Here is a 22,266-nt window from a genome sequence, read left to right as displayed (position 1 = left end):
ACCAAAATCTATGCATGTTTTCTCCACTGTCCCAAGCTGCAACCTCCTGTTAAGCTCCTGCTTGGGAAAGTATCCTGGTTTCGTGTGCTCAGGTCTCGGATGCCACCTCCTGGCTGTACTGCGCATCTCGTTAACGCACTGTGACTCAGGGAGGACCTTTCCCATCACCCTATCAGAAATAACAAACCCATGTAAAGCCTTACTGATTCAGAGCAGCTTTTATTCTTCGAGGATCTGACCCAATCCCATGTATTTTTGAGTCAGGATGGAGGCAACCCTGCTAACTAATAAATAACCCTCCAGCCACCCACTCGCCATTATGATGTTATGGGCTCTTGTGCAGGATCCCATCACAGCAGCACCTTAACTCCCAAAGGCCCTCTGGGCTGTGATGCATTGCTTTGGGGTGGGTCTGGGTAGCTCTTGCCTTTCACCAGCAGATATTGTGCAGGGTGTATTTTGCTCCTACAAACTTATATGATCCCCTGTGTGGTCTCTTATGTATCTGTGTCTTTCCATGCTTGCTGTTTGAGGTTTTGAGATGATGTTTCCAAGTCACTACAGACTTCTTCCTGAGTTGGGGAATAATTTAAGTGGGTGGTTGGCAGAGCGATAGCAAAGGTATTTTTGGAGCTGTAAGACAGTGTGGTGATATCCAAGTCTGGCAGGTAAGCAAAACTCATGAGAGAGGGCACTCTGCAATAAGGAAACACAAGATAAGGAGCAGACAGCATGCTCTCTTCTCCCTGCTTGCTCTCCATCATTTCCCAGCTCCTTCTGCCCTCCTGGTGATGTTTCTGGCCTGAGTAAGCCTACTTGTTCACCCGCCAGCCAAGCCTGCGTCTTGCAGAGGTGTGCTACCAAGTTCATCCATCATCAAGCAGCTTGGCCATTAATTTTATTTGACCATGTGCCACAGGCGGGCTGGGGCTCCACAGAGCCAGTACATGTGATGATCCCTGTCCGCAGGAGACTTGTTCCTCATCCATGGGGCTGGACCGTGCATATTTGCCAGGGAAATCCCAGCAGCTTTATGTGAGCTGCAGCTTCTTGGAAGTCAGCTGGGACCAGTAGCTGCTAAAGCCAGAAATTTTGGTGGTCCCTGATGCAGTATGGATGTGGGGCCATCTGAGGCATCTCCTCATGGTTGTGGCCATTGATGTCTGCTGAATGGACTAACAAGTGAGAGGACATCAGCAGTCCCATGGAGTTTGGCTTTCTGACCAGTTGGGTAGAGTTTAACTGCAGAAAAGAGGCCACCAGCAGGACTGGAATTAACAATGGAGAAACAGCGCTGAAGGCAGAGCTCAGGTCTGGAGACACCCCTGCCTCTCTCCTTGGAGACTCATGAGAGTTGTCCTCCAGCCTGAGGTCAAAATGGTCTTCAACCATGAAAGGCTTCGACCCGAGCAAGGAGGGATGCCTTGGGGAAAGGAGATCGTGACAGAGGCTCTTCTCCCTGCACCACCGGTGCAGACCAGCAGATGGAAGTTGCTGGGGTTTGCAGGAGCCATTTTCATCCTTTGCAGAAGCCATTTGAATTGCTCTTCATCAGTATTTGCTGTAGAAATGAGCCGAAGGTACCAGATCTGCATGACTGGGCTGCATCTGGGTACCCTTAATCATCAGCAAAGGTATACAGGACCACGAGGCAAGCATCAGTGCTGCAAGGCACTCCTGACCTCAGAGACAGGACCTCTGCAGTCTGTTGTGACCAGCAGGTCCCTGGATGAATGCAGGTGTTAAATGACATGTCTCCTTTCCTACGTCTCTGGTTTCAAGCAGGGATTGAGTTTTGCATCTGGACTTCCGACTGGCTTCCCTGAAGACACCCTGGCCTGCTGTGAACATGTCTAATTGGTTCAAAAGGGGGCCCGAGCCAGCTCTGCAGCAGCTTGTCCAGCGCAGCTGTGCCAAGAGGCCTTTTTGCTTCAGAGCAGCTAGATTTTCTGTTTCCAAAGTGCTTCTTGCTGCAGTGCCTGGACGACATGCTGTGGTGGAGGACAGCACTTTCAGGAGAAAATGGTCCAAAAGCTCCCAGATATATTTATTTATTGTCCTACCTTCAAAACAAGGAAAATAAGAGGGGGAGTTTCCAGTAAAATGTAAAATGAAAGTGTGCCAAAACCAGCCTTTTTTCCCCATTCCTTCTTCTTCCAGCCCCAATGCCACCTCCTCTCTTCTCTGGCTGCTTTCTCCTACAGCCACTGCCCAACAGGTCCAGGCAGCGCCAAGGACCAAAGGACCTGTGTGCCAGCAACCTGCACCCTTTTTCCTGGCGATGCCATCAGGCTGTGCCCCATCCAGAACTGCTCTCCACCGTGGAGCTTCATCCCACCCACAGACTGGGAACATTCCCTGTCCCCAGGTCACTGTCCAGAGAGTGTCCCTTTGAGTATAACACAAGTGGGAGCAGCCTGGGAGGGGCAGGGGCATTGCACACACACACGAGCAGACACAGACAGACGGGCAGCAAGCACATGGACACGTGTGTGCACACATGCCTGTGCCGCGCTCACACCAGCCAGGGAGGGGGACTCCCGGGGACCCTCGGAGCAGATGTGACCTACTTTAGCTTCGAGGCGAGCCGTGTTGCACAGGTCCCAGTGTAAAAGCTTAATAGAGCCAGGCATAAATTATTCATTGAGTAGCCATGTTAATGCATGTGCTAAAGGCTTTTTTTTTTTTAAAATCTCCTCTATAATTTAAAGCCTTACACGCTCCCATCACCAGACCCCAACTGCTCTCTGGGCTGTTTCTGCTTAGATGAGCAGAGCTGCAAGGTAAGGACGGGCCCAGCAGGAGCTGGGATTCAGGCAGGAGCCAGGATGCAGGCAGGAGCAAGCTTTGGCTGGACTGCAGGCAGAGGGATCCCACAGGGAAGGGGCTGGCAGCACTGCTCTGGCTCAGGCAGCCCACGGCCCCACAGCGAGTCACTTCCCAGAGCAGCAGAGCTCTGCCAAGCCTGTTCCCAGGCACAGTGGCCAGCAGGGCTATTTTTAGACCTGCCTTGTGCTTTTTCTTAATTTTTTTCCCTGCTCCTTGCCTTTGCTCAACACTGCCCTCGAAGCCCTGGGGAGAGAGGAAAACACTGATCCCTGGGGTGGGAAGCTGCATGGGAGGGCTTTAGGAGCACCCTATCACAGGGACTCGCCGAGTCCAGCCACAGGGACCCCTTTGGAACAGCAGGGAAATCTCCCAGTCCACCCCCCTGGGATTTAAGCAAGCTGCCTCCAGTGCATCCGCAGGCAGCCCCTGCTGTAACATCCAGCCCTGCTTTCATCCTGCCAGGACAACCAGCCCTTGCCCCAGGGCTGCAGTTCCCACAGCTGTTTTAGCCAATACAGATCAGGCCACAAAAAGAGTCAGCAGCCCCAGCCTGGGCACCCTGAACCAGAGGAGGAGCTGGACAGGCATAGGGCAATAGTGCAGCTGCAGAGGATGTTTGCCTTCTATGGCCATCTCTCCTCGCTGCACTGCTGGCAGGGAGGAACAGCACTAGCATGGAGGAGAGGCCCTCAGCCTCCACAGGTACTGGGGGGAAGGAAAGAAAAACACCCAAAAAAAGCTCATGGCTGCCCTCACAGAGGCCTCCAGGAGAGCTCAGTATCAACAACCCCTTCAACACATACCCATGCAGGCAAGGACTTGCCCTTCTCCTAGGGCAAGTACAGCAACCCTACTTATGGTCATCAGCAGCATCCCAGCCCAGCCTGCATCCCTCAGGGCAGGGCTGGGGACGTAGGGGTAGGGGTGCAGGTAGGAGCAGCCCAAAGCATTCCAACCCAGCCCCAGAAGAAAACACAACAGACCACAGAAAAAGAGTCACAGCAGCCTCTAGGTATATTTTTTTTGTTGTTGCATTTCATATATTATCCAGTTTCACATTCTCATAGGATCAGCAATTATATAGCAACTTATTCTCAAATCTTTTAATACAAGCGAGACAGCCATGGTCATATAATACTTAAAGCATTTCAATACCAAGCAATAAGATGCTAAAACAAAAATTGCACAATTTCTTGTTTACTATGCCTGACTGAATCATTGTTACAGAAGACAACCCTTCTCTTTCAAGCTTTTAACTAAACATTAACTTATCTTACAGGATTACAATTTCTCTTTAATAATAATAATAATTAATTGCACACAAACACACAAGAAATTTTATGATGCATAAATATTTCCTTATTACACATGATACAAAAATACTTGTAACTTTTTTTGTTCGGTATTCCCATAAGGATGACTGATTATTTGGCAGGACTGGATGCTCTCCAATCAGAAGGGGGGGGAAGAGAGGTTAGATATTTTCAGCCATTCTATATATAGAAGTCTGAAGAAGAAAAAAAAAATATAACAACCCTGACTTTAAAACTGGAGAAGAATGGATGAGAACAGAAACCCAGTGCATTGTACTTGGGGGGGGGGGGGGAAACAAACAACAAAAAAACCAGTTTTCAGATTCTTCTGGTCATACTGGGAAGGGGAGGGTGGAGGTGGGAGAAGGGGCAAGACAAGGACAGTTAGTATTTCTCAAAGCCAAGTCTTCACTAAAGCAAGATGAAAACCTTGATAGATCAATCCATTGGGCCAAGACCTGTTGCTAACGGTTACACAAACGCTAGAACAAACAAACTTACACTCACACATACACAAGTTAAGTGTTTTAATTCATGCCAGAAAACATGCAAAACCCATTGCCTTTCGTTTCCTTCAGCCGAGCCGCCGGGTCAGGGCGAGCCCAGGGAAGCCCAGGACCGAGCCCCCCCAGCTGGGTTTCAGCACAGCTGGACAGCTAAGCTCAGTCGGGGAGGATGTCCTGGGGATGGAGGGAGGGATGGAGGTATAGATGGAGGCGGCACACAGCCCACAGCAGGGGGCCACAGTGGCTTCACAGTCTGGGGAGGGGGGATGCTGGCAGCCCCGGGGGCGGGGGGGGGGGGGGCATGCTAGGGCTGGACACCTTGTCCGCTGGCCGCAAACCAAACCGAGAGGAGTCTGAGCGATCATCCCTGGCACATCCCTCCATGGAGAGGCAGGGAAGAGGAACACAAGCCAAGGAGAGACACTGTGGGAGAGGAGCAGTGGTGAGCAGGGCTGGCTGGATCCGCTCCAAGCGGCACCCCGCAGCCCTTTCCCCACCCCGGGGCTTGGTGTGTCTCCCTGCTCCTGCCGGGGTGGTTTTGGCCCCATCACCTGTCAATGTAACCCAACTGCATCCTTGGGTGGATCCAGAGGGTTGGGCCGAAGCTCCCATCCCTCCTCCCCACAAGAGCCCAAGGATGAGCAAGACAAGGACCCAGCTCCAAGAGTAATTAATTACTTACTAATGAACTAACAAAACTGACGAGACTTCCATCCTTGCTGGGTAGCTTCAGAGGGAGGATACCAGCGCATCTGGAAAAGAAAGCCACACCAGAGGTCCATGATCCAGGATTATCTCAACCAGAGCCCAAACCTTCAGCTCCTTCAGGCCATGTATGCAGTATACTGAGTAGAGATGTCTCCAGCATGGGAAAGGAGGCTCCAGGGTGAGCCCCAAATACTATTCAAGTAGCATCCCAACCTGGGGCTGCACTGTGCCGGCACTACCCACCTTGCCAGCCCCACACTGGCCAGCTCTGGTGACTCATGCAAGGAGAGGCTCAGGCTCACCAGGCACTGGGACCCAGCCAGGTCCTCCCTTAAGGAGCACAGCAGGATCCCATATGTTTAAGAAGGAAGCTAGCACCTCATCTCAAGGCTTGCCTCAACATCTCAAGTAATTCCTGCCTATTGGCATAACCAGAAGACAGCCCCCAGATTCACACCTATGCGTGGCCCCAGCTCACTACAATACACAGAACACCACCATTCAAGCTAGGAAATCTCCTCACCACCAAACTATCATGAAGTTTACCGCTGCAGAAGTGTGTGCAAGGAGGGGCTGTTCCCCCCAGCATGCTCCCACCCCCCACACCCCCCAAGTTTACATCTTCCCCCCCATTTAAGTTCAGGCAGGGCAGAGGAGACACTTTGGGTGTGCAGCACCCCAAGGTGGTGGCCACTCTGCCCTCAGCCAGCAGGAGGCAGCATCTCAAGACCACACATTTAAACCAGACAACCTCTACGTGACACGCACAGGATAAGAACTGGCTCGTCTATCAGAGAAGAGACCCATGAAGTTTCCTAAGCCACAACCCTGCCATCAGAAGATGCTCCAGGCAGACTACATCATGGGAAGAACTTAGGAGAGCTGCAAACCAGCAAGACTTGGAAGCTCCCCTGGCAGGTCACTGCTGCCACATCTGCTGCTCAGGCCTGCTCCTTGCCAAGGAAGGACTGCTGGATGGGGACCCAACAAGCAGGCATGGGAACAGTAACTGAACAGACACTTTCCAGCCTGTCAGGAGATGCAGCAAGCTGGCAACATCCAGTAGAATAGCATCAGACATCCAGATGCTCCCGTTTGGTCTGCTGAGTTAGCAGCTTCATGCCCGAGAGCAGTGGGAGATGAGTCTGTGCCATCTGACTGAGCACGGATCCAGGGGCAGGAGCAGCTAGCGGAGCAGAGGGAGCTGAAACACAGCGGCCATCCCCTCTCTCCTTCTCCAGCTGGTAGGAGGAGAGCACAGCCTCAGTGCAGACAGGCATCAAGAGCAGCAGGTACATTCAGGACACTGGGTACCAGCAGAACAATGGACTTTGCTTTAAGATGGGTAGAAGAGAGGCAGAAAACCCCCTAGAGCCCAGTGTGAACTGTTCCTCTTGCCAGACCATCTTGGCAAGATTGTCCCCTTGCCTGAACAAGCCTAGCTAGATGCACCCCCTTCCAAGCACAGGCACCACTCTAGGGCCAGAGGCTGGGGGGACAAAACACCAAAACCACAAAACAGCATTCCCAGACCAGCTCCAACCCCCATGCGTGGCACTCTCCCACTAAGAGGAACTCTTGGCCAAGGACAGGCAGACTTTCTTGAAGCAAAGTCCCATGTCAGTTAGGCAAAGGAAGAGCTGCAGCCACAGCCAGAGCATCTAGTTTGGCAGAGCCTCTGGAGCTCATCTAACCCCTACATGGCTGATGCACTACTGTCACACCAGCAAGGGCAATTCTGCCAGCCAGATTCCAACAGGGCTCTTGCCAGAGTCACATCTCCCCTGCAGGCTGTAAGCATGCAAGAGACATCAAGAAAGCCACTTCAGGTTGAGATGACAGCTGGCAATGAGGGGGAACAGGAGGTAGGTGTTTTCTAACTACCTAGCAGCCAGCACACTGCCCAACCAATGCACTGGATAGTACATGCAACACAAGTCTTGCTGCAAAGTTATCCAGGAGTGGAGATGCAGACCTGTGTCCCCAACCCCAGCTGCATGTGACCTCCAGAAGCTGCACACAGGTTTTCAGAAGAGACAGAGCTGAAGACCAGGACACCTAGAGACTCAGTGACAGCCCTTTGATTACTGTCCAGGCTAGGCACATCCTCAGTGGGTCCCTTCAAACTCTACTCCCTTTACCCTTGTAAGAAGCAGAAGTCTGATACCTGATGGAGGTGCAAAGCCAGAGGCTTTGCATTTATTCCTTTATACAGAGACACACAGCAAACAGCCAAGACCTTGACACTGCAGCTTCCTTACAGGAGCTGGAGGGGACAAGCATGCACCTCCCAGAAAACACAGCTGGCTGCGATGGCCAAGTCCTCCCTCCACCATCACAAGGGCTGTGATGCCAGTAACTGAGGTCCCTGAGCTCATGCTTGGGGCTGTTCAAGTCCCTCCTCTTGTGATGCTTCGTACAGGGAGGAGGTCTGCAAGTTTGCAGAGACTCTGTCCTAACAGGAGCCTCTCCTCAGCTAGGCTAGATCTGCTGGATCCCAGGCTCCTGTTCATGCACCAGCTCCATGCTCAAGGCAGCTGTCAGTAGCCAGGCACATTGGGCTGGTCAGACTCCTTGCCAGACACCTTCATGAGGCAAGTGGATGCTACCAACCCAGCTCCCAGCTGGCCCCATAGCTTGCTCCATGACACAGGAGCCAGGTGCATCCCAGTCAGTCCAGCCTTGCATGAAGGGAATCAAGGGCATGCACATTACCAAGACTGTCTTCTCCAGTGAGCAGTCCCATCTAGCACCATGACCAAAGTGCTATCTTGGTGCCATGCACACCATGCCTTCAGTTCTCCATTAGCCTGTGAGAGGGACCCAGCTCAGCTGCATCCTTGCTCCCCAGCCTGTGACCACCATGCTGCCCTGGGGCATTGTTACCTCCTTGCACTGACACAGGCCAGGAAGGCTCACAGCCCAGTGCAGGCAGCAGCATCACTGACACCTTATGGGGCCACCACAGCAGCTGCCTGTGCAATGACAAGGGTTACTTGCTCCCCCCCCAGCCCTGTCACCAGGAGGTGCTTGCTCAGCAGAGCCACATCTCCTCAGCAGCCAGCAAGTCCTCTTCCCTGGCCAATGACTCCCACTCCAGCACCCCTCCCCTTGACAGCTGGAAGTAGTTTCCGCCTGCCCAGCAGCAACAGGAAACTCCCCACTAAGTTCACAAGGCTGCAAGTGCTTAACCCTGAGAGCTGCCTCCATCCCACAACAGACTCAGCACAGCTTTACTTAAGCAGGCACAGCAGCTGTGCACATGCAAGACAGCCATCTCCCACCCCACTCCCCAAGCCTGGTGGCTCTTCATCGCCTCCTCAGGGGTCTGAGCCAGCTTCTGCCCCACATGCACACTCCACCCCAAGCCTGGCCAGAGCCTCCAGCACCTCCGGTTTCAACAGAAATCCTGCTTTTCTCCTAAAACACTCACCGTTCATAGCTCTGGCACTGATAAACCTCCACTTCCAATGGACCACCTCTCCTTGCCTTCCTCCTGTAGGTCTCTGATGCTCATACACACAAACCCAGCCAGCCTGACTTGCAGTGGCCCCACCTGACAGCACAGCCCTGCAGCCAAAGGGCCTCAGCCTGGAGGCTGGCAGGAGCTCATGCAGATGCTATAATCCTGGGTACAAGCCAAGGCTCTGACATGCTGGCAGGGTGAGGGAATGACCTGCCAGGTCTTTCAGCCCATAGAAAGATTAAGGGCTTGATGGCATGAGGCAGAAACATCCCTCCTGTGAGGGGGTGTTCCTGAAACCAGCAGAAAGCACTGGAATAACCAGATCAGAGGCAGCAGCTAGCCAAGAGGACATGATCTTTAGGACAGCAGCACCTGCCAAGGCAGTTTTCTCTTCACATCCTTCAAAGTGTCTCAGGCACTTTGCTTTCACCAGGGCGTAGAGAGGCTCTGCAGATGGGGGCTCCCGGAGCCATCTGGAAGAGGAGCCCAGCACCACAAGAGACTGCGCAGGGTGGTCCCAAGAGGACTGCAACCCAGCAAGCCAAACCAGAGCACTTCCCTGTAGTGAGCAAACTTCTCCAAGGGCTTTCAGAAGATCTGTTCTCTCTCAAAATACTATATCTGTCAAGGAGGAAGCTGAGAAAGAGTGAATAGAGACATCCAACACTGGGCAAGGAAAGCAGAGCAAGGAAGGCTTTTACTGGAAGAAATGCAGTTGTTTCTGGAGCTGTATTAGCTCACAGTTGGAAAGGAGTCTGGCCACACCACTGCAAACATCTCCTGCCTGTAGGGATGAGACAGACACCACCAGCCAACTGCAGCCAGCCTCATGCTGCAGTGTTCAACATCTGTCCCAGAAAACAGCTGGAGAAGAGAAGTTTGTGCCTCTGCCTGCCACCTTCCAGAGGCCATGTGAAACATCCAGAAGTGAAGAGCCTCTCCCTTGCTGCAGCACAAGACCAGCACTACCTAAAAGTCACAAAGAAATGATAAGTGGGGCAGATAAGCACCCCATCAGCACTTCACTCTCCTTGTCAAGTCCTCCATTGTATCTCCCAATTACCCTCGGAATTTAAGTTTCCTATCTTGCCCACCATCCTTATGGAGAGGGATTCCTTTGGCAGGAAAAAGAAAGGGGAAGGGAGAACAGAATACACAGATCCATCCTCAAGCCACCTTTAGCTTGGATAGCCTGCCTTTCCTCCTTAGTTACTTCTAGGTCTGCTTATCTTTGCTCTCAGCCCCAGCATCTTGTGGAGCTCAGAGCTATCCCTACAACTGGAATGGACCCAGCCACCTCCCCAGGTACCAGAAAGGCTCCCTGTGCAGGCAGGGACAAAGCACTCCGTTGTGCTCCTGGGAGCTGGTAGGACCCCAACCAGCATGTCCAAGAGCTGCATCTAGTTACCAGCTGCTGACACGCAGCATGGCATCTTCAATTGTGTTGCTGAGACAGCCTCACTCCAGCAAGTCACAAGCACTTCACAGTCACTGCTTCCCCCAGGCTGCAGGTCACTGGGTGCAAGCCTTGGGCAGACTACATTAGTGGCTGGCAAAAGCTGCTCTGCTCCAGCTGGAAACACAGCCGATTGGAACATGGCCCAGGGCAGGCAAGGACAGCCTGCAAAGGTGCACCCACAAAGCACTAACGTAATCCATTAGTGCTCTCTGGACACACACTTCCAGCCCCAGCAGCAGGCACTTCACCCAAGCCACCTGCTTCCAGGGTCCTTCAGGGGGCCGGGTTGAGGAGATAAGCATCCAAATGCTTGCATGCTGTGTAAGACCCAAGCAGCTCAGCCCACCACCAAGAAAACCTTGCTGCAGTTGAATCAAGCACACACATCTCCCCACACAGCTATGGTGAGGGAGAGCTGGAGGATCAGCACATCATCTCACACCATGTTGAGGAGTGTGCAGAAGACAACAGGCATAGATCCATCCTGTTGCTTAGAAGGAGCGTTTTAACAGGCATCCATCCAATGCCTTGTATCCCTCTGGGCCTTGAGGCAGCTTATCCTACAGCTCATGGAGACATACCCACCTCACAGACCGCAGCAAACAAGCATTTCTCCTTTTCCCAGAGTGGAAGCAAGTTGTGCTCCTTTCCTTTGGGTTGAACTAGCCAGGGAGAGCCAGTGCTGGCCACAGGTCAGGAAGTCACTTCTGATGGCATCTCGGTCCAGTTCACTCATCAGGCATGATTTAGCAAGAATGGTTGCTCAGCAGGTACCTGGAGGAGCTAAGAGCATCTCCTGCCTGCTTTTCTCTGGCTAGGAGGAAACAGCTGGCTTGGGGAGAGCTTGCTCAGGGCTGCTTGGCCAGCTATGCCAGCACTAAGTCACTGGAGTTTAGGAAGACACCATAACCATGAAGGTCTTGAAGCATGCTTCACACCTCCAGGAAGCACAGAGATTGCCCAGAAAAAAAGATAATACTGGGAAGCCCTACGTGACAGCCCCAACAAACACACAAGTTATTAGGCACAGAAAATCCACCACTGTCTCCAGCCTCCCATCCCAGGGAGGGTCCATCAGAGCTTAGCTGCCACAACATGAAGTTCAGGAGATTTTGCAGATGGGACCATGAAGTGAGTCCAGAGGTCAGTGGTGCACAAAGGCAGGATCCCCATTATCCAGCAGATCCACCATGGTGGCCATTGCTTGGTGTTCCAGGGCTCAGCCAGGCTGGTGGCACCCAGGTGGTCACATGCCCAGCAAACAGCAGCATCCCAACAGAAGGCAGTACTTGAGGAGCACAGCACCTGAGCCCACCCCAGCAGATCTTCTCCGCACTCCCAGTTCTCTAGGGCCAGCACCAGATTACAGCCACTGGGTTCTGCCTTATGTCCATCTACAACAGCAGCCACTGCTCAGGAGATCCAGCTTGCTCTGAGCCAGCCCAGGCAGCAAACAAGAGGGAAAAGGGTTTTTTTAGAGCACTGACCTCTCCTTCTATCGATGGGCTCTGCCTCAACTGAGTACTGGGAAGCCTCAAAGGTCCTGCTGGGCTCTTGCACCACCACATAGCCATGATCCAGGACTGCTCCTTCTACCCACCACTCACGTGGACAGGTCTCAGCTTCCCAGGCCCACCTTCACCATCTCCTCAAAGCCTCCAGACAAGGCCACTGCCAGCAGCAGCAACACGGATGCTCTAAGCATCTTTGGCAGCCCACCCCCAAAAGGATTGGCATCTGTGAGCTTTCAGTCCATGACCTGCTCCCTGCCTTGGAAGCATCTACCACAGTCTCCTGGGCTCTGGGTACCCAACACATCAGCCTAGTCTCCTACAAGGACCATGTGGTAACCATCACCAGCCTCACCCATGTTCTTATGGAACAATCCTGCATCCAAGCCCCTGCTTTCCAGGGCAAGTCCTGCAGAGTCCTGTCCTCAGGGGTGGTGCCACAGCTGGAAGCATCTCTTTGCAGAAGAGCTCCAGGAACATTGATAGCCCCTAGTGTCTCCTACTGCCCACTCAGAGCCTGGCTTAGAGGCACTCCAGAACAAGTGGTTTCTCATCAGAGACGCAATGCAGCCCAACTCCATCACACAAGCAATAGATGAAACTGTTCACCAGGTCCAAGCAGAAAAAGACAAGCTGTATCATTGTCTCTATGCTTGTGTCAAGCTCTTCCCATCTTCCCAGGAGACCAACTCTGCATATCTTTGCACCTTACAGTCTTCCAAGGGCAAAGGCAGACCTGGAGCCCCATCTTTGACGACTTCTTTCCCCAACATCACTCCCACACAGAGGAAAAGAGTCTACCCAGAACCACTGCAAGGAGAAGTGAGCCAGGACTCGGTTCCTTCAGTTAAAGCTGACCACAGCAACCATCCTCCTGGCCAACCAGTCCCAGGCCAGGCCATCTTTCCTCTTCCCAAGCTCACAGTTTCCTACACCACTCCCATCTCTCCCAGGCCGCCAATTCTCTTCGTTACAGCTCACAAGACCTGCGTCCTGCCTGTGATTTCAGGTTGCAAGAGAGAAGCCAAGCTCCAGGTAGGAACTTGCTCCATTTCCAGTAACTGGAGAGGAAAGAGGTGAGATTAGACCCATGATTATGGGCAGGGTCTGTCCCGGTATGCAATTCTGGAACAAAGTGACCGGCAAGTGCTGTTGTCTAACGTGCCCGCTAGAATTTAGTCGTGTGCTATCACTATCACATCACTCACCTCCCCCACCATGTGCCAGGAGTGAGATCAAGGTGTATTTCTGGTTGCCTTCGAAGGGTTGTGGCTGGGGAGAAACCAGGTTTCTTTCACACCAAGTGGCAGGGTAGTCTCTGCCCTGGCTCAACCAGGCTGCTCCCCTCCCACCAGCAGGACCTGGCTGAGCCTGGCTCAGCTGGGAGGAGTTGATGTAAGATGGTGCCATGCTGTGTGCGCCATGTCATGTGCTGCCAAGTTGGAGATGTGGGTTAGAAAGAAGGCCTGGTATCTCATTCCCCAGGCTCTGGTGGGTGGGTAGCGTGAGGCCCATGCACTGGCTTGCCAAGGAGATATGGGCTACAGAGATGGGCAGAAGCTTGCAAATCCCATGGTGCACCTTGGAGGAGAGATGGTTACCTTACCAGTCTTTCCAGACGTGGCTGCCATCATGCTTAACACTTCTAGGAATGGAGCTGTAGTACAGCCACTCCACTAGCTGCAATAAGGCATCACTAGGGTGTCCCATCTCCAGGGACAGCTCTGAGCTTCAGGGCTAGCCTGCGCTGGCATCATGGCTGGAGTTCACTAGGGACATCAAAGGAGGGATTTGAGAGAGGGTGGGAGGGAGGGAAGGCAGATGGGACAATCTTAAAGTCAGTGGAGTCCCCACAGGTAGAGGCTCTTAGCAGTGCAGAGTCAGGCCACAGTCAAATCTACAGCAGCCTGGTGCCTGCTGGGAGCATCACCATGGCACAGCAGTGCCAGGAGCAGCAGCCAGTCTCATCTGCGAGCAGCTTACCGACAGCTCCCAGTGCGTGAGCCGAGGCCAGGCCAGCCTCGCGCCATATCCTGCCCCTTGTCACTCCTGCCAGCCCTCTGGGCAGCTTTTCAGGAGGCTGCATAGGTGCATCACAGAGGGTGGCCACCTCCTCTCCCACTCGCTACCAGACTTGAACACAGAGCTGCAAGAGGACAAGCACTTCAGGTTTAAATCTTTTGCAACAAGCTCTCAGTTTAGCTACAGCGTCCAACTTCATGCCTGCTATGGAGCTGCTACAGCTCTGGCCATCCCCATGAATGTCCTCCAGCCAACACCAGTCTCAGGAGGAAGAACTGCAGTTGTCCTGGAGAACAACTCATGTGCCCACCACCCCACCAGCAAGGCAAACCAGCCCCTACCAGTGAGAGCAGAGGGCTCAACACATCAAGACTAAGGTTACAGCTTTTAACCCAGTTTGTGAGCAAAAGTCATCTCACTGACTCACTCCACCCTGCCTCAGCTCTGCAAGGGAGAGGGCTCCAGCCTAGAGACCAGACAGCTCAGAGCTGCCAGTCTGAGTAATGTTTAACCCCATAAAACTTTATTGGTAACATATACTGCGCCAGAATGTCTCCCTGCGAGGCCACCGCCGGCTCAAGCGCAACACAGCAAGGAGCAGCTGCAACTGCTTGGCCAGCCCAGCTGCCCTTCAGAAGAGAGCTGGGTCCAGCCATGGCCATGGCCTGGAGGGGCTACACTGGCTCCCTAAGGCTTAGGGAGCCATCACCACTTATGGACCTCCTTGGGCAGGGAGTCCTACCTATACAGGGAGCTCCCTGGAGCCTCAGGGTCATTCTTCAGGCCAGAAGACCTCTTTGAAAGCTAGTAGCTTGCCAACGGGAGGGCAGGAACTAAGACCCCAACAGGAAAAGATCTGGCTGAAGGCCTCCTTGATACCCTCCACTTTAGGAGAGCAGAGTTTTTCTCCCCCACCATGCTCCATAAAGTTTTGGTGTCTAACTCTTACACTCAGGGTCCCCATACAGTCACTGATGATCATCCTTGAAGGACCTGCAGTAATGGTTTCACCTCCCTCAACCACCTCAGCCAGGCCAGAGGGGTTTTTTCCTGGTCCTCCCTGCCAGTGGCAATTCAACTGCCAACAGCCCTTGGCTCCACTACACAAGGGGCAAGGAAAGGAAGACATCTGCTCTCCTGGCCTACCCAGGAGCAGAGCACACCCCTATATTTGTAAGCACCATCAATAGCTTTTGGAGAACACCAGCAAGCACAACCCTCCCAGTGAAGGACCAGCCTGGCTCTGGAGGCCCTTGGAAGAACAAGCCAGTACCTGGTCCTGCCCTGGGCCCCACATACTTCTTGCCTACCCTGCAGGAGCTTCAGCCCAACACTAGCTCACCAGTAGAAGGGCAAAAGCAGCAGAGGCCTGCAGGCGTGTGAGGGGCAGGACAGACAAGCCTACACAGGCCAGGAGCTTGCATCCCCTCCACTGCCTCCATATTGCATTTAGGAAACAAGCTTGGGTTGAAGCTGGGCAGTTACAGTCAAGACGCTTGCAGGAAGCAAGAGGATAGCAGAGGGCCAACTGAGCTGACCGTTGGCCAGGTGGACAAGGTGAGGGGGCAGCTGCTTTTCCTCTCAATTTAAGCAGGGAAGAGTGGAACTAAACACAGTGCTTGGCAGGGCAGAGAGCAGAGGTTAAGCCCCGATGCTCTAAGGTCTAAGCCCAAGTCCCACTGCCCCAGTCCCCCATGGCACTACTACAGGAACAGAGACCGAAGCAGGCAGAACACAGCTGGCTAGTAACACCAAGCAGGGCAGGGACAGGGGCTCCAGGTTCTGTACAAGTGCTCCAAACCAAGCACCTTAACCTGGAATTAGGACACTACTTCCCTGTTTTGGCTTTCCCTTTGCATTTCCATGGTTTCAGGGACTCCATGCTCAGCAGGGGTGTTGGTCTCAGTACATTAAAGCATTCCAGTTTCAGACCAGTACAGGCATCCCTACACCTCCAGCTCTCAGCAAGCATACCCTGGGACACCAGGCAGCTGGTTACACCACCACCAGCATTTCCAGAGGCTTGTACACAGAGTGACCCTCTCTAGTCTGCATCCAGGGTCCCATCAAGAGTTCCTCACTGTGGCAAGGCTCTGATCATTCATCTCCTGCAGGACATCCTTCTCCAGTTTCAAAAGTATTTGAGTCACTTGGCCCAAGGGAGTCCCAGCTGAGCCCCTCAGCTTCAGCACTAAGCTAAGCCTGTTGCCTTCGCTGTGACTTCAAGGAGGACATTTCTTATCCATTTTACTTGCTGACAGGTAGTGTTTCCTCCCAGCAGTCCCACAACACTGTTCTCTGGTCACAGCGACCAGCAAACCCAGCCAGAAATTGAGCCCTGACTTTCTCCCATCTGCCTGCCTCTTGCAGGGAAGCAGGCTGGACCTGCAGGGTCAGAAATCATCATCCAGCTCTGACTGCTCTTGGCCACGTAGACCTCTCCCCTGCGGTTTGCTCAGGGCTGCAGGGGCCCCCCCATGCACTTCAGCTGGGAGGAGGCTTTGCCCAGGAGCCAAGGTGCAGAGGCCAGGGTCAAACCAGCCAAGCAGAGACCCACAGGAGCGAGCACCAGGGCAGGGGAGAGAGGAGAGCCTGGTTTCTGGCATGGGACACAGGGAGCAACTCACCTGCGCGTGAAGAGCAGCAGCCGCAGCAGCAGCAGCTGGGTACGTGAAGGCAGCATGGGGGATGGCAGGGGTTAGCTCCGTGGTGTACAGTGGGTAGGGAGCCCACGCTTCTGGGGATGCTGGAATAAGAGCTGCTCCAGTCAGGTCATCTAGACAGGATGAGACAAGGTGACACCATCTCAGTAGCTGGCTCCAACAGCCTGCTTCAGGGAAAGAGGCTCTGGATTTCCAACCCTAAAGCCTCACTGCCATCTCAGTGAGGTATAAAATATAGCACCTCTGCAGCATCTCTGTGACCAGCTGCTCCTCTGGCCTCCCAGCCTTGCCAAGAGAGGCCAGAACCATGCTCCATCACTGCTCAGCACCCCACGTGGGCTTAGGGCAGGCTGGTTCACAGACGCAGCACAGGGCTGATGTTACAGTATGGCAGGACAGAAGACAAGGCTCTTAGCACTACATTACAGACTGCCCAACAAGCCTCAGCAGGGCTGCTCGCCCCACCAGGCTACATTGAGGGTGCATGGCACAGGACTTGTCCTTTCTGCTTTGCACCTAGGGATGGTTTAAAGGACTTATGGTATCACTTGAGCTACCAAAACCAACTCTACTCTCCCAACACTTCTAGCATTGGCCAGAAGCCTTACCAGATGCCCGTTATTCTCCTGCAACCCCAACATGCTGGCCTCCCTGCACCAGGCAGACTTCAGCCAGCACATATGTAGGTATGGTTTCCTTTCCACCCTGGCAGCATTCCCAGGGCTGGGCATCTCCCAGGTTGGACTAGCCACAACCTCAAAGTCCCTCCCAGCATACTCACAGGGGTCCCGTGCAATGAAGTGTGCGCCCAAGGCAGGGTGGATATTGGTGGGGTTTGGTGTGGCCATCAGCTTGCTCTTGGCCATCTTTGTGTTGGCTTTAGCAAACTCTAACCGCAAGGTCTGGGGGTTCTCTGGGTCAAAGCGGATGCCCTGTCACAGAAGAAAGCACAGGAATCTCAGAGGTGAAGCTTCCAGTCCAAGCACAGGCTGTGTCTATTCAAGGAGCAAAGCCCAGCTGGGGAACCAAGGCCATCACACTGCAGTCACATGCCCAGATTTTTGTCACCTCACTGCAACGCTCAAGCTCCCACATGCTTGTATTTCTGTTTAGCTGGCCTAGAACCACTGCTTGCAATACAAGGGACACAGTTTTGCTCCTTATGTGCAGTTCACCAACCAGCATAGCTGTGATGGCTACCAACACTCATCAGGAAAGATTTGTCTGCTGGAGCTGGGATAACCCCATCTATACTGGAGCTCCTGTCTGTGGTGCTACTACATCTACGGCCAGCCTGGGCAGAGACACATGCCCCAGTGCCCAAGGCAAGGTCTACAGCAGAGCAGAACCAGATCAGCATGTCTTGCTGCCTAGATCTCACTAACTTCTGCACATGGAATGGAGATCATTTTGGGTGTGCCTGCCATGTTGACCATCCTCAAGTCTTTCTTGAGCTGCAGCAGTTTGGAAATGCTGTGAATGTGCTAAAGAGCCTGTACCAGACAGCTTTGACCCTGCCTCGTGCCCTGCCATGGAAACAGCAGCATGGGAAGGCTGGTTTCCTTCCTTTCTGAAGCAAGTACCTTCTGGCTGCAGAGGTCCTGGCATGCCAGAGTCCAGGACAAGGACCTGCTCCGCTGAACTGCCATACACTTTACATCGGGGCATTTGGTAAGTGAGGCTTTAACAAGGCCACTAGCACCAAGAAAGTCCTATGGCCACATGACAGACCAGCTTTGCAATGAGCCTGCTTCACTACCCACGCACCCTGGTGAGCTTGACCTAGAGCCTCAAAAAGCTGATGTGAAACAAGTTGAGCTCCACATGCCTCATTAAAGCATTACAGGGTGTCAACTCGGTATCGCCCTATGCCTGTATATGCCTGGGAACCACCTATAACCCCAACACCTCTCTTCTCATGTTTGCTAAGGGTTGATTCCCCAGAGAAGACCTGCCTGCTACAGGTACTCCAAGCCAAGCTCAAGTCAAGCAGTCAGGCTAGGATGAGCCCCCACCTTGGTGCTCAGTGCAGACAGCAGGAGGAAAAGCTCCTTGAAGAGTAGCTCTGGCCGCACATCGACACACATAGGTAATCCACACTCATTTGAACAAGTGGGTGGGTCTCAGTCCACAGCTCTTCCCCGTACAGGGGGGAGCACTTAATGGATAAGGAATAGGATTCACAGCCTAGATCCTGTTATCAGAGGCCAACTGTTGAGTAAGGAGGTGCATGCCAACTCAAGAAAAAAGTAGCTATTCTTTCCCTACACACTCAGAGGCCCTGGAGCAGTCTTCCAGTGGTCAGAAACTACACCTACACTAAGCAAGGGACAGTTTGCATCCATTTGCTCAGGCTGATGTCAGCCTTAAACAGCTCTCCTGCTTCCCTGGTGGGATGCTGCAGGACCATTTAGCTTCCATACTCAAGGGTACAGTTGAGACAACCTGACCCTTCCCTATGCTGTGGGCAAGCCAAGCATCACTCTAGCCCACAGCTCCAGGTCTAGCTACAGCAGGGCATATGGCCCCCAGCCCTCTCCAGGGCCTCCTGGCACATCAGGTACTCACATTCAAGGCGTTCTTTGCTGCTTCAGCACCAGCCCGGCTATCAAAGGTCACAAAACCAACTGGCTAAAAGAAATAATGTTGATTTCAGTTTGGAAGTCTCTTCCAGCTCCTCAGACTACCCTGCCACCCCCTCTGCCCCAGACAGCTTACAGCAAGCAGAAGAGACCATCTAAAGCTGCAGAGGGCCTTCAAGCAGAGCTTGGAAGATCTTGGTTATCGGCCCAAGATTACTGCTCTGTGTCTGCTCCTACCACACCAAAATGCTTTGGTATTCCTACACATGTGGGCACTGCTTACCCTGGTAGCCCCCAGCAGGGATACCCCTTGCCTGCAAGGGGAACTACTGCCTCAATTAGGATGGGTCTGGGGAAAGTCTCTGGCAGCACAGGGTTTGAGGCTGAAGCATCAGGTCTCACCCAGCCCATATGGCCCTGGGCAGCAATAGAAAATATGGAGCCATTCAGCACATGCTGAGAGCTTGGGGCCACCAGGACAGTGGTTGTGAGCAGAACCCAGCTGTATACCTGATGCTGAACACAGACAATGCTTTACATAATGAAATGGTATCTGTCCTCCCTCTCCTCCCCTCCTGGCACGTCTGGTTTTCTAGCAAAAGCCAAAAATACCCAAGCTGGAAGGAGGTACCTGCTTTGAAGTTAGCTTGATCAGTGACCCTTCATAACCCTGCAGAAGAGAAGAACGCAAGTCAGTGTCAGGTTCCTGAAGGAGCCAAGCTGCAACTGAGACATGATGTGACAGCTCCAGGAGTTCCTGTAGCACCAAATCCCTCATAAGGCACGGTTTGCAGGAGTAGGTACATTAACACTTCTCTTCTTTCCCACAAAAAGAGAAGACTGAGTTTAGACTAAGGGCAGAGCAGGTATCTTAGACAGTCTATTCAGGCCCTTTGGGAAGAAATCCTGTTTTCTAGCTCTTCATCAAGCTACTAAGATGAGCACCCTGCCTGGCTAGTGCCTAGGGAACACAGAGCACCCTGTGCTAGAAGAGTGCAAACAAGAGAACCCCACTTCCCCCAAGGACAGCCTATGTGGTGATCTAATGAAGGATGGACAGTTAGGGGATCAGGACACATCCTCAAGGAAGGGCTGGTCCAGTTGGGCAGCAAGGCTGACCAAGCAGCCTTCATCAAACTTGGAGACAGCATGATTTCAACAACAGGCTCTAGGGGAGGTTACACAGCTGAGCACAAGCCATGGGATACCATGCTGGTTTCATACCAGGTTCCCCAAGCTTTCACATAAGGCCTACCTTCCCACTTCATCCTTGCTTCCCCTCTGACAGAGATCTTTACAGTAAGGTTGGCCACAAGACAGCATCTTTCCCACCAAAGACCAAATTTGAAGACCTTCTTACCTTGAATGGTCGGAAGAGTAGGTAGAGCTCTCGGGGCTTGATGTCCACAGGAAGGCCACTGACAAACAGCGTCCGTACCTAGGAGAGAGGTCAACGAGGTCTAGTGAAAGGAGATGCTTAGTACCGAAGTGGGAGTACAGAGAACAGTTCAGAAACTAAGTGCAATAAGAGTAGGACACCTTGCACCAAAAGGTGGCCTTGCAGGCACTAACCCTTCCCTACATTAGAGGAGCATTGTCCAGGATAAAAATACACCCAGTCCTTTCCTCCTTGTGACAAAGGATTTAGACCTTTACAAAAATTCAGTCTCTAGCAGAATAGTCTGGGTTCATTAGGGCATGGACACCAGCCCCACAGTCTGACTGGACCTTGATGACAAGCTTTAAAAGACTGCTAGAAAACCATATAGTGCCAAAACCACCAACACAGAGTTTGACACACATCAAAGATCCAGAAGAGACCAGTACAAACCCCAGTTGTCTCTCTAGCTCTTTCTACAGATCGTACACTACATCTCCTTTCCTTCGCCTATCCTGGCACTTTACTGCAGACACTGATTCAAAGACATCTCTCGATTTTGAAAAATACCTCACTGCTATACTCACATCTTTTGACTTCTGCAAAAGCCCCAGAATTTCATTGGGAGGATGATTTTGGGTCCGTCCCAGCTCCTTCACCAGCACACATCAGACCCTTCAGAAGTTGCTCCCAAACTAGCTCTTACAGTGTTTGTTCCATTGTGTCCAGCCAAAAGCCAGCTGTGCTGCACCAAGTCCACAGAGGCTGCTGCTCTTCCCAAGCTGTAGAAGTCATGTACCAAGTCCAAATGCACTCAGCATGTATAAGCAAAAATACAGTACCAGAGGAAAATTTTGATAGCCTGTTGAAATTATCTATAATAGTTCACATCAATAGCCAGGAAGAAGAAACAGTGCTGAAGGCTCATGGGCTAGGAGAGCTCTGCTCAACAATCAGACCATCATGGCCACCTTCTCCCTGCACTGGGAGTCGTTGGCCCACAGCCTGTTCCCATAGGAAGCAGCATGATGAAACTGTCAAGACTTCTTGTAAATCAGCACAGAGCTGGAAAGGGAAGTTGCGCACAACAGAGGTCACCAAGACACTAGTCATCATTAACAAGGACCAGGAGAACGCAAGCACAGCTTGGCCAGCACTGACAGATAGGCAAGGGAAGACAGAAGACTATGGGAATGAGATGGAGCTCCGTGTTCCTTGCTTTTCATTGCATGGGGATGGCACCCGCCGAGCCAGTCCCAAACAAGCCACGAGAAGATCATGGGACAGCACTGATGCCCAAATGCTCATAATGGCACCAAGTAGTGCCAGATGCTTTTGAGCTGCAAAATGTGCAGCAGGACCAGGAGCCCTAAGCCAGAGCCCATCTCCTGGCCTGTTTGCAGTCTGGAGTGACCCCATTACATTTTACAGGGCAGAAGCACTCTGCTCCCATGTTTCAGTTTTTGCTCAGCCACCTCCCCTTCCCCAGACAAAGTGGGTTGTATCTGACACCTCGTTAAACTTCTCTTGCCACCAAGGTGAGCAGCACACACTTGCCTTGCTCCTGGGCTGGAGGCAGTGGCCACCTGAAAACACAGAAGCATGCAGCAGAGCCTCTGCACCCTGTAACTCTTTGGAGGCAGCCAGATTCAGACTCCGAGGAGGAGGGAAGTGTCTCCTCTTTACAGGAGAAAACACACACCTCCTTGACCTCCTGTGCCCAAGACAGTCCTCCCAAGGCAGAGAGATACCCTTCACGTCAACTCAGGGGGCTGCTTAAGTCCTCCAGGATGGACAGTGATCATGAAAGTTTTGGGGTCCTCCACCCC

The 22,266-nt window shown here is 52.7% G+C and overlaps 1 protein-coding gene across 3 annotated transcripts in view; it reads right to left on the bottom strand.

Moving 5' to 3' along the window:
- Positions 1–3,841: 3,841 nt before the first annotated feature.
- RBPMS2 (RNA binding protein, mRNA processing factor 2) overlaps positions 3,842–22,266 on the bottom strand; it is a 30,514-nt gene continuing 12,089 nt past the window's right edge. Inside the window, exons 2-8 of one of the 3 annotated variants that reach the window (XM_072870264.1) lie at positions 20,420–20,497; positions 19,691–19,729; positions 19,046–19,108; positions 17,259–17,409; positions 16,442–16,590; positions 5,331–5,400; positions 3,842–5,071 (exon numbers count right to left, since the gene is read on the bottom strand). In XM_072870264.1, coding sequence (XP_072726365.1) covers positions 5,338–5,400; positions 16,442–16,590; positions 17,259–17,409; positions 19,046–19,108; positions 19,691–19,729; positions 20,420–20,497 — 543 coding nt within the window. In that variant the 3' untranslated portion in view covers positions 3,842–5,071; positions 5,331–5,337. The remainder of the gene's footprint in view (positions 5,072–5,330; positions 5,401–16,441; positions 16,591–17,258; positions 17,410–19,045; positions 19,109–19,690; positions 19,730–20,419; positions 20,498–22,266) is intronic. The other 2 variants (XM_072870265.1, XM_072870266.1) reach the window with 2 other exon arrangements.

This window comes from Ciconia boyciana, chromosome 8 (genome assembly GCF_034638445.1).
Source record: "Ciconia boyciana chromosome 8, ASM3463844v1, whole genome shotgun sequence".
NCBI classification, from domain to species: domain Eukaryota; kingdom Metazoa; phylum Chordata; class Aves; order Ciconiiformes; family Ciconiidae; genus Ciconia; species Ciconia boyciana.
This window is presented reverse-complemented; position numbering and strand designations above follow the sequence as displayed.